The sequence below is a fragment of the Crotalus tigris genome, unplaced genomic scaffold (genome assembly GCF_016545835.1).
Source record: "Crotalus tigris isolate CLP2741 ecotype Arizona unplaced genomic scaffold, ASM1654583v1 scf7180000018301.7375997, whole genome shotgun sequence".
Classification (NCBI taxonomy): domain Eukaryota; kingdom Metazoa; phylum Chordata; class Lepidosauria; order Squamata; family Viperidae; genus Crotalus; species Crotalus tigris.
In genome coordinates, this window is record NW_024096931.1 from 6,399,743 (window position 1) to 6,412,026 (window position 12,284).

The following is a 12,284-nucleotide window of genomic DNA, read 5'->3' on the forward strand; positions in this document are numbered from 1 at the left end:
TTGTAATTTTGAACCCTTGCCACATGAAGGATGGTAAGTCGAGGACTATGTGTCTGTTGCTTATGGGCCCAATTGCTGTTTAGTGACTATTGGTCCTTTCCCCCTTTCAAAGATGCAGGGACTTGCCGTCCGTGTAACAACACCGAAATCCTGATGGCAGTTTGCACAAGTGATTTTGGTGAGTAGATTTTCTCCAGTGTTGTTTACTGCTCTCTTCACCATCCGTGGAGATTCTCAGTCATACGGATCCTGGTTGTCTCAAAGGTCCGTTTTCAAGAGGCAAACGGACTTCGTTTTTCTTTGAAGACGTTTCGCTTCTCATCTGAAGAGCTTCTTTAGTTCTGACTGAATGATGGAGGAGGGAAGGGTTTATATTCCATGCAGTCGTCTGGTCGTTAGTACTCCAGCTAAGAGGCTAGAAAGTGGAGTTCTAGTTCCACCTTAGGCCTGAAAGCCAGCTGGGTGACTTGGGGCCAGCCCCTCTCTCTCAGCCCAACTCACCTCCCCTCAGGGTGGGTTATTGTGGGGAAAATAGGAGGCGGAAGATGTGTTGGATACATTCACCTTCTTATTTGTAAAAAGGCAGAAGATAGGTAGATAGATAGAAAGATAGATAGATAGATAGATAGATAGATAGATAGATAGATAGATAGGGATAATAGATATGAGAGAGAGATTAGATAGATAGATAGATAGATAGATAGATAGATAGATAGATAGATAGATAGATAATAGAGATGAGAGAGATGATATAGATGATAGATAATAGATATGAAAGAGAGATGATATAGATAGGGAGAGAGGGAGAAAGGGAGAGAAATATGGAGAGAGAAAGAGATAGAAATTGAGATAGATAGATAGATAGATAGATAGATAGATAGATAGATAGATAATAGAGATGAGAGAGATTAGAGAGATACTAGAGATGAGAGATGATATAGGTGATAGGTAGGTAGGTAGGTAGATAGATAGATAGATAGATAGATAGATAGATAGATAGATAGATAGATAGATAGGTAATAGAGATGAGAGAGATGATATAGATGATAGATAATAGATAATAGATATGAGAGAGATGATATAGATAGAGAGAAGGAGAGAGGGAGAAAGGGAGAGAAATATGGAGAGAGAAAGAGAGATAGAAATTTAGATAGATAGATAGATAGTAGATAGATGATAGATATGAGAGATATAGATGATAGATAATAGATAATAGAGATATGATATAAATAAATGATAGATAGATAAATAGATAGATAGATAGACAGATATAAAGATAGATAGATAGATAGATAGATAGATAGATAGATAGATAGATAGATAGATGTATAATTGGAGGTATACGGTGCTTTCATTCCCCCTTTGCAGTGCTTGTGGTCATCCACCTGCCTTTCCCCCCTCCGTTGTGGGCAGCTTTTGCTTGCTTGCTAACCCCCCCCCCCATGTTCAATCTTCAGCCCTGGAAGAAAGAGGTCACGGCGTCTGGGAGGGCCCTGTTCTGGGGTTGCTACAGCAACTGGCAAGTCAGACAAGAGAACAGGCGGATTTGTCACACCAGATCAGATCAGGGGCCTATCGGGAGACCTCCGAGAGACTCCTTGCCGATTTGTAGGGAGGGAGGCGGACGCATTTTTGAGCGGGGGGGGGGGGGTGCTGGGTGATGAAGGCCAAGAGAGGATTGGCGGAATCCTCTAACAATTCTACAGCTACTCAAAGGGCATTGCAGCCAACTGAGAGAGAGGTCAGCAAAGAAAAGTCGGCCAGATTCCTCTCCGGGAGGGTCCCTTGACCACCCTGAGATCAATGGATATTTTCAATAACGCCCCTTGCGGCCACACGACTGCAACTGGACCGCGTTTGTGGTTATTCGCGGCATCCCGCAGTCCCATGACCGCGACTTATGGCGATTTTGGCCAGGAACTGGTGTTCGCTTGTCAGTTTCCCATCAAAAACACCCACCGCTTACAACGCAGCGTTCATTTAAACCGCAAACGAGGTTATAAAATAGGGCGCAGTCACGTGGTGACTCGCTTAATGGCCGCCACAACCTCTGGGCTCAAGTACAGTTGGAAGTCAAGAACTATTTTATATTTTATTGTGTGAATTACCCAGCAAGTTGGGTAATAAAGCTGTCTGTTAGTTGATCCAACTCTGGATATTGTCTTAATTCAGGGCTAGGGGTCGAACGACCATTTCACGGGGGTCGCCGAACAACGCAGTCCGCCATTTTTCCCCCCCTTTTCCTTAGCTGTGCTACTCCCTTTTATTCTATTGGCTTTTGAAAGCCAATAGAATAGACTCTCTTGAATAGAGTCTAATTCTCTTGGCTTTCCAAAGCCAATAGGAATTGTCCAGGCTGTCTCTGCCCTGCTGAGCCCGCCCAAAGTCCCATTCTGCAAACGGTGCTGCACCGGTTGAGTAGTCCTCGACTTAACGACCGGTTGAGTAGTCCTCGACTTACGACCGGTTGGGGGTCGTGGCATTAAAAAGGTTGAGAACCACTGCTTTAGAGAGTGGTGTGAAGTGATGCCATTGGGGATACATTCAGCAAACTCTGATCAAGGCTCGCCATAGCTTAGCCTTTAAGCCTTGGACCTGATCTGCTATTCTGTTTGCTGGGCTACTGCTTGAAATGACCTTATAAAAGGGAGGGGGGATTGAATCATTGTTGCTCTCCTTTATGAGCACTTTCCCTTCTGCCCCCCCCCCCCACCTCAACCTTTCCTGCAGTTATCCGTGGCAACATCAAGGCCGTCTCCAATGACAGGGAAGCCCAAGAATCGATCATCAGCGTGAGCGCCACTCGGATCCACCGGCAGAAGTTTGCTCTGTTTCAAGCGCTTGGCAAATCTGGAAAATCCACAGGCAGCATCCACACCCTGCTACGCTGCGGGGTGAGGCCCGGTCCGGGCAGTTTTTTATTCACCGGGTGGATGCACTTTGCCGAGGCCTGGCTCACCTGTGCTCCCCGGTACAAAGACTTCATCCGCATTTACGAGGAGGCACGGCAGGCTCACGAGAACCCCTGCGAGGTCTCGTTGGACTGACTTGAGATGAGAAGAGGTCAGGAAGAAGGGAAGCCTCTGGGGCTGTGATCAAGCCAGGAGCAGCCACCCTCATGGTGGCAACGGGAGGAGAACCTTGTCCTTAGACTCAAGGAAGAACAAGCTCTTTCCTTCCTCCAAGGGATCAAATGGATCTACCAGCCCATAACTCTTTTCCTGGTTGTCTGCAAATGAGTTGTCTTGGCCAAGTCCAAGTAGAGCCTCATGAGATGTTCTCTGATCATTTTGAGGATCATCACGAAGCAGGCAAAAGGTTTCAGAACTTACCAAACATGGGACTGAGGTGGGACTTGGGGTTTTGGTCTTTGAGTTTTCCACCACCCATGAAAGCCAATATAATTATTTCTGAGTTTGCAGAAAACCACACCTGTTCCTCTTCACTGTGGATATCTGCAGATACATCACCAACCCAACAGGAAGGACCATGAGTTTCAGGTCTAAAAGGATGATCCATTCAGCTGTTCATTCCTGATCAGTCAAGAAGGCCCAGGAGATGATCCAGTTTTCTCTTTGGGGGGTTGTGTGTCTTATCATCATTAGGTTCTGTCATCGAAGGAGACCATCCTAAACTAAATGAAGAATGAGATGTTTTCAGGAGGGGGGAAGAACGAGGCATCATGCTTCAAACACGCTGAAAGATGTCAGAAAGAGGGACAAAACATGTGACTGGAAAGGACACATGCTCGGTTCCATTCATTTTCCTTTTTAAAAATATATCCATCTCTTGATAATTCAAGCAGGGAGAACAAAGCTTTAAATAACTTCAGATGAAATACATTCTCCCCCCCCCCAAAAAAAAATAATGTAAATGTGAAAATGGGTTGATTGAATTCCACATCTAGATATCTGAATGCCGTTGCAAGATTTGTCTAAATAATTCAGATCCAGCCATCAGCTTTTCTTCATAAAAATTGCCTGATTCTGACTTCATGGCCACCAATTCTCAATAAAATCCAGACTGGATTCACACATTGTACTGAACTTTGACATGAGCTCAGTCTATCACACAAACCCAGCCAGTTGTGACTTATTCTATATATACACCCTAGATTTTGAAAACTGTGGCTTGGTGCCCTGTGTGTGTGTGTGTGTGTGTGTGTGTGTGTGTGTGTGTGTGTGTGTGAATCCAGCGAGTTGTAGTTTCTTTAGCAAACTGGGTTTAATCAAACCATATCTTAAATGCGCCGTGAAAATCCTCAAGAGTCTATGTTTCATGGCAACACATTTTTAATTGTTCAGTTAAGCTCTTATTCTTCCAAAATAATAATTGGACAACTCCTGATAATTGGAGAACTATTGATTGATCTGGGAAAGAAGGAACCTCTGAAGATAATGTACATCAAGGCTATTTTCAATTTATGTCTGTTTATCCATGCTACTCAAAAGACTCTGGTGGTTCAAGTTTGTTGGCGATGTCAAACAATTGTGATGTTCTCTAGATGTTTTGGACTACCAGCCCTTGTTCTTGATTTGGGAGCTGATGAAAGTTAAATGTCCAAAGCACTTCTAGAGGTCAGTCAATTTTCTTCCCCATAATTCTGAGATCTCTGCAGCTAGCCACCACAGAACTGCGATTCCCAAGATTCTTCAAAGTTGAGAAAGATCACATGTCCAGTACTAGAGATCAAAAAGGATAGGATATAACTTCACACTCGAAGAACTTCAGAATGTGGTGCTGGCTGCAAAAATCAACCTTCCTTATTGATGCTTATTTTAAAAATATTTCTAGTCTGTGATTTCAAAAATGTGCTTAAAATCATCTGATAATTATTTAGCAAAACTGGAGAGGTGGACCAGATTTACTAAAGTCCTACCTTGCATGCCTGTTTTCTCTTTAGGGCTCCTGTATCCAGGCTTCCAGAAAATTGAACAATGATTGCATGGCAGCTAAGAATTCTTGAAATCTGTTTTATTGCACTGTACAGGTAGTCCTCAACTTACAACCACAAGGAGGTTATAAACGTTGAGTCCAGCATTTACAAAATGGAAGGACTGATGTTGGGTTCACTTCCACTGAAACTGAGGTGGTGATTAAATTGCAGGATCAAAATCCAGGTCGTCCTCAATTTACGACCCAGAGTTGAGCCCAAAATTTCTGTTGTTAAGTGAAACATTTAGGGGGTCGCCCTTTCTTGCCAGAGTTGTTACTCTGTGGTTGTTAAGTCAGTAACAGTTATTAAGTGAATCCGGCTTCCCCATTGATTTTGCTTGGACAGAAGATTGCAAAAGGGGATCACACAACCACTGCACTGCAACCGTCCTAAGCACATGCCAGTTGCCAAGCGTCTGACTTTTGATCACGTGACCCTGGAGATGCTGCAGTGGCCATAAGTCACTTTTTTTCTGTGCCGTTGTAACTTGCAACAGTCCACTAAATGGACTGTTTGTAAGCCGAGGACTACCTGTAATGGTTTCCTGGAGCTTTGGAACTCACCTACGGAAGGATGGCTTGTCCTCCAGCTTGTGGGAAAAAGAGAGAGAGAGAGCTAAGAAAGGATGCCCTTCTTCCCTTCATCACTCTAAATTTCACGGAACAATTCTATCACCACTTTGGTGCTCATTGTTGATTTCTACCCAGCCACAACACCTCTGTGCCAAATTGGCCGGCAACTTTGTCAGTTGTCACCAATAAAAAAAAATGGCTGTGTATTCAGGGTGCCTTACAGCCTGATCAATTTATGGCAGCCTAAGCATTTATAGACTACATTTCAGTCTGTCAAAGGTTCACCACCACGTTATCTTGAGTTTCCTGGGCTGGACTGGGCTGCCGAATGAGAGGGACAACTGTGTGTGCTCACAACGAAAGCGGGTGATAATCAAGGACTCCAACTAGGGATAATTGTCTGTGAATGAACAGCCATTCACAGAAAGGGTTATGGGGCCAGCACAGAAACTTGGAAGCATATACAGCCTGGTTTTTATTGTTACTATTATTATTATTATTATTTAGACATTGTTTTTCTTCAAGCCACAGAAAGAAGAGATGGGTCTTTTCAGGAATTTGAATCTCAGGGGTTTCATATAACATTTCTGCTAAGCTGGCTGGCGTCGCCTTGAGTGAGTTGGGCAGCCATATAAATATTCTTCATAAAGAAAGAAAGAATAAGTACAGGTTAGTCCTCGACTTAACGACCACAACGGAGCCCAAAATTTGTGTTGTTGCTAAGTGAAACATTTGTGAAGTGAGTTTTGCCACAGTTGTTAAGTGCATCGCTGCAGTCCAGTTAATAGCTTGGTTGTTAAATGAATCTATCGACTTTGCTTGTTGGAAGGTCACAAAAGGGGCTCACATGACCTCCCCGAGATGCCACGACCCTCACAAATATGACCCAGTTACCAAGTGTCTGAATTTTGATCACGTGACCGTGAGGATGCTGTCACGGTCGTACATGTGAAAAACAGTCAGCAATCGCTTTTTTTTTCAGCGCCGTTGTAACTCCGAACGGTCACTAAACGAACTGCTGTAAATTGAGGATGTCCTGGAAGCAGTTAAAACTGGACGTGGCAAATCTCAGTGCGCAAAACCTTTTTGGCAATTGTTTTAGCCTCTCAAGATAACTCTGTCTTGATTGGAGGCTTGGCTGGATCACACAAGGTCCCAAGATATAAACTCGGAATTGAAAAACCACACGCACAAAGGATTTCGATCGAATCAGGATAACCCTTGTAGCTGCAGTCCTTGCAGGCTTTTGCTGTCACAAATAGGTTAAACCAGTGGTTCTCAATACTTTTCTTCCCCACGGACCCCATTTAAATACCTTTTTTGTGGCCACAGACTTTGGCCACGGACCCCCAAGACTTAACTTGAGATTTAAATCATGGCATCTTTTTCAAGCCTTCGCGGTTCCCCCGTGACGACCCTGTGAGGGCCCCAGGTATCTGTGGATCGTAGATAGAGAGCCACTGGGTTAAACTTTCAGAGGCCATGACATCCTTCGTTGTGACCCAGTCTCAGTTCCACTGTACTGTAAGGTTGGTGATAGTAAATGCTGCTAAATCTCAGAGCTATTTAGAGACGGCTCCTTCTCCTTTTAACATTTGGAAAGGATTAACGGTGTTCTAGATGTGTCACAGGATGTATTGTTGCCTGGGTTTCAGCCATGATGCATAAGGGAAATAGGTCCATTGGAATAACCTGTCCATGAACGCTGGTGTGATGGTTGTCATAGTTGCTGTTCTAAAGAGATATTGTTGGGCAGTCTTGCCACAGGCTCTGGTATCGCTGTTTCCCTACCTTGGCAAAGTTTAAGATGTGTGAACATCAGGTTCCAGATTTTCCCAGATAGGCTTAAAATTGCTGAGGTTGGGAAACACTGTTCTAAATCATCTTGTTTTATTCTGATGTGTCCTATGTAGCCTTCCTTCCTTCCTTCCTTCCTTCCTTCCTTCCTTCCTTCCTTCCTTCCTTCCTTCCTTCTCCTTCCTTTATTCCTTCCTTGGCAGAAAAGACATAAAAATAGGAATAGATGCTCTGATAAAATGAGAGGGTTAAGAGAGAGAAGGAGGGAGGAAGGGAAGAAAGGAAAGAAGGAGAAGGGGAAAAGGAATGAGAAGAAAGAAGGAGGAGGGAGGGAAGAAGGAGGAAGGAAGGAAGAAAGTAGAAAAGCCAGGAAGGAAGGAAGGAAGGAAGGAAGGAAGGAAGGAAGGAAGGAAGGAAGGAAGGAAGGAAGGAAGGAAGGACAAGCCTTCCTTTTGCACTTGTACCCTTCTGCCCTGTTGAAGTGTTTGGTTTCCTCAGATCCATTCTTCCTCTAGTTTTGCTCTCCTTTTTTAAAATACACACAAGTTTACTTGATTTGGCAGCTAGTAAATGCAAAACTGCCAGGAGCCCCTCTTGAAAATGTCCGGTTTCTGTATCTCATTAGTCCTTTAATTTATTTTTTGTAAGATTTTTTTTTTTCTACGTGGAAAATGAACCTCTTAGGAAACTGACATGGTGAAAGCCGTCGTCCCTGCTTTTGGATGCTCCCTTAGAAAAACAGCTACCACAACAGGAATCTTCGCAATTCCATGTTTTGTTAGAAAAAGCACTCACTTGCTTTGCAAATGTGAAAAGAAAGCAGGGATAGCATTTGTGGGTGGATGATTAAGAGGACTGCCAGTTTCCAAATAAGGGTACATTGTGGCTGCATGTCCCCCTATGGTGGTCATTTGTGAGTGTGTCCCAAACACTCAACGTCTCAAATGCAGCCAACAAACATACTGAATCCTTGGGAAGCCATGAGTTAGATCATTATTTCTCAATCTTAGCAGCTTGAAGAATTGAGGACCTCAATTCTCAGAATCCCCAGGAAATTTGGAAGTTGAAGTCCACGGATCTTAAATTTGTCAAGGTTGAGAAACATCTGAGTTGGATTATTGTGAACCCAGGCTGTTTCTTCATTGCGATTTATGATATCTTACAACATCTGCAGTCATGGTGCAGATATTATGCAACAGTAACTTCATTGCAACAACAGTTGGGTGCAAATATTTCTGCAATCCATGCCTCTCTTGTAAGACTTGTGGACTTCAAGAGGAAGACTATGGGGTCTTTGATATCCTTGAGCTTGGTGGTTTTCTTGCAGATGTTTCACAACCCAACTAGGTAACATCATCAATGTTAGAAAGAAATGGTTTTTTTATATACAAACTCCTTGCCCTGTCTCTCTCAAATGGAGCCCAATGGCTAGTTACTAACAGAGCACCTCTGTGTCTTTTCTTGGGCAATATTAGAGTGAAAAGATGACACCTTACTTCCATAAATAATTGCCCAGAAAGATTCGGGGAGTCTCTCATCCCAAAATAAGCCAGATCCAACCCTGCTTAGATTTTTTGAAAGTCAGCCAAAGTTGGCTGCTATCTGCTAGAACTGGTTGATGCTATAAATTGCTGGGAAGTAATGGCTCTAGGTAATGTGATATAAGGGTATCTTCTCAGTGGTCCTATCTCAGCTGGAAAGGATTTTTTGGGACCCTGACCAGCCAAATGGCCTTTCTCGTGTTTCCTAGAAGAAGGAGAGCCAGTTTTTGTATTCAAGTGAAATGTTGCATGCCTAGAAGGTGGTCTGAAGGTCTTCGTTGAAAGAACAGGATGGATTTCAGACAGGTAGTAAACTAAAATGCATAATCAATGTTAGTGTTAGCATGTAAATCACAAGTGTCCAACCTTGGTGACTTTAAGACTTGTGGACTTCAACTCCCAGAAACCCCCAGCCAGCCAAGGTTGGACATCCGTGATCTAAATGCTGGCCAGCCCTTTAAATTTGTTTTTAGTTATACGACACGGGAAGTGTGTCCTATGTGCACTGAAGTGATCACGATACCAAATGTGTAGTTTTGTTCTTTGTTCGAATCTAAATTATCTTGTCATTGTCCATGTGTAATTGTCTGGTCTCTTTTCTTTTGCTTTCTTTTTTTCCAGCATGAAATGTTAATAATATAAGGTGACTTGCCAACAGTCGCAAGAAAAGGTACCAAATAAGTGTCTCTATTTTTTTAGCCCATTGTAGAGGATTTTAGGCAAAACAAAGTGCCAGTTTTGATATGGAGAAGATTTGTAATGTGTTCAGTACCGTTTTTATACATATCGTTAATGTCTAAGAAGAGATCAAGAGATGAATGAGATGCTCAGTTGCAATTTCTTTTCATGTGTTTTTCTATTATTATTTTTTTTTAAAAAAACTTGTATTGATCTTTTGAAGGGTATAATTAAACAACTGTCTTGAGTTCTCAACTTCGAATCTGAGACAGCCTCTGAGGGGTTTGTTGTGTATTTTCCGTGGGGTGTCCTTCAAACAGAACCACAGGGGTGTCGTCCAAAAAGTCAACATGGCAGCCATGTTGGAGCCACTGAAGTTCTACAGGTAGCCCTTGACTTACAACCCCTATTGGGATTGGGAGTCTGGTTGCTAAGCAATGCAAACTTTAAGGCAGACCCGACTTTATGACCATTTTCAACTGCGGTGGATCAGGGAACCACTGCAGTTGTTAAGAGCTGCAACCAAGACAATCATCAGATAAAAGAAACCCAAGTCTGGGCCAGTAAGGTAACCTAAGGGGGCATCTCAGACATAAGCCTCCCTAGCTCTGGAGAAGAGGGAGGGAGGGAGGAAGGAAGGGAGAGAGGGAAGGAAGGAAGGAAGGAAGGAAGGAAGGAAGGAAGGAAGGAAGGAAGGAAGGAAAGGAGAGGGAAGGAAGGGAGAGAGGGGGGGAAGGAAGGAAGAAAAGGGAGGGAGGGAAGGAAGGAAGGACAAGGGAGAGAGAGAAGAAAGGAAGGGAGAGGGAAGGAAGGAAAGAAGAAAGGAAGGAAGAGAAGGAATGAAGGGAGGGAAGGAAAGGAAGGACGGAAGGGAGGGAGGGAGAGAAGGAAGGAAGGAAAGGGAAGGAAGGAAGGGAAAAAGGAAGGACAGAAGGGAGAGAGGGCAAGGACGGAAGGAAGGAAGGGAAAAGGAAAGAAGGAAGGACAGAAGGGACGGAAGGAAGGAAGGAAGTGGAGATTCTCAATCAACCAGGTCATGGTTGTCCCTCATGTGCTTTTCCAAAAAGGCAACTGGACTTTTGTGGAGATTTTTTTCTTTGAAAACTTTTCACTTCTCATCCAAGGAGCTTCTTCCGTTCTAGCTGACTGGAGGGGAACAGAAGGATTTATGTTCTTTGCAATCATCTGGCCATTAGTCCGACTTTCAGAGTGCTAACGACCAGATGTCTGCAAAGAATATAAACACTTTCCTTAATTTGCCCTCCTCTATCCAAGGATCAGCAAGTCCTCCAAGTTTCCCCGAGTCAGGAAAAAAACTGGAGGGGAAGTATCCCCACTTTAGCTTTCCAGCCCTCAGCCATCTATTTTCTTTTTTATTAGCAGAATAACATCTTCTCCTCAACATCTGTTTGGTATTGTGGTGACCAGAACTGAATGCAGTATTTCGAGGGGTCTCACCAGTGCAATATAAAACCGTATTTTCACATGATCTTGATGCTATTTCTCGGTTGATGCAGCCTTAGGACTGCATTGGCTTTTTTGGCAGCTGAGCAGAATAATACAATCAACAAAGCTGAAAGAGACCTTGGAGGTCTTCTTATCCAGCCCCCTGTTCAAGCAGGAGACCCCCCTATACCAGGGCTCTCCAAACTGGGCAAGTTTAACACTTATGGACTTCAAGTTCCGAATTCCCCATGATCAATTATAGCTTTCAAAAGCGTGGCTGGATAAAGGAATTCTGGGAACTGACGTTCACAAGTCTTCAACTTGGCCAGGTTTGGAGACCCCTGCCCTATATCATTTGAGACCATGATTGTCCAATCTGTCAGTTGCCACCAAACGCTAGCTCAGTGGTGGCAAACCTATGGCATGGGTGCCGTTGCCCCAGCCTCACCTCCCCCCCACGACCCCCTCTCCAGCAGCCCCCCTGAAGGAGACTCACCCTCGAGCGTGGCCCACACGGAGCAGCGCAGCCAGGCAGCGTAGACAAGACTCTCACCCCATCATGCAGTTGATGCTGCAGGGCAGAGGGTGTGGCCACCATAGCGCTGCTGAGCTGCGGCGGGCCCTGGAGGCAGTGAGTGGTCCTGTGGGCAGGCAGGGCGGGGGATGGGGCAGAGCGGGGGCGGGAAAGGGGGGGGAGTGGAGGTGGGGCCAGTTTTTGGGCACTCGATTCTCTAAAACGTTCGCCATCACTGCGCTAGCTTGTATGCTTCCCTACCATGCGGTGACAGTGTGCCATGAAGTCTGGGGAGGGTGGCTGGGAGGGGGCAAATGCTTGGGGGGAAAGTGAAAGTAACTTCTGTATCTCGCTGCTGAGATGCTGCTTCAAGGTCACCGGGCTGAAAACAGCCCTGGTCCAAGACGAATAGTTTGTAAACCACAAGGAAGATGCCTACACAAAGGACTCGTGTGGGTCGGCAGCAAGCTCTACATGCCCGCGAGTCAAAGCTTCTAATTCCGCAAGGAGCCGTGATTCTGAAACTGCGGGACATTTTGGTTTTGTAAAGACCCTGCACCTCGTTTAGACGTCAATTTTGGTGGCCAGGTATGAAGAAAGAGGTGGAGGGATACATGGCTGGTTGCCCTGTAGGCGCCAGGGCAAAAGGACACGGGGGTAAGCCACGGGGGTTATTGCAACACGTTGACTGCCCCTCAGTGCCCTGGGAAGAGATCCCTTCTGTAGCCCTGGTGTGCAACTGCAGCACGCTGCTGGCTCCCTTTAGGTGGGTATCTGCCCTAAGCCCAAGAGGGCCTTTC

The 12,284-nt window shown here is 44.7% G+C and overlaps 1 protein-coding gene across 3 annotated transcripts in view; it reads left to right on the plus strand.

Annotated features, from left to right (window-relative positions):
• The window catches only part of METRN (meteorin, glial cell differentiation regulator), a 98,450-nt gene extending 94,416 nt beyond the window's left edge, over nucleotides 1-4,034 (plus strand). For all 3 annotated transcript variants that reach the window (XM_039349870.1, XM_039349871.1, XM_039349872.1), the window contains 2 exons: nucleotides 113-178; nucleotides 2,731-4,034. In XM_039349870.1, coding sequence (XP_039205804.1) covers nucleotides 113-178; nucleotides 2,731-3,047 — 383 coding nt within the window. In that variant the 3' untranslated portion in view covers nucleotides 3,048-4,034. The remainder of the gene's footprint in view (nucleotides 1-112; nucleotides 179-2,730) is intronic.
• The last annotated feature ends 8,250 nt before the right edge of the window (nucleotides 4,035-12,284 follow it).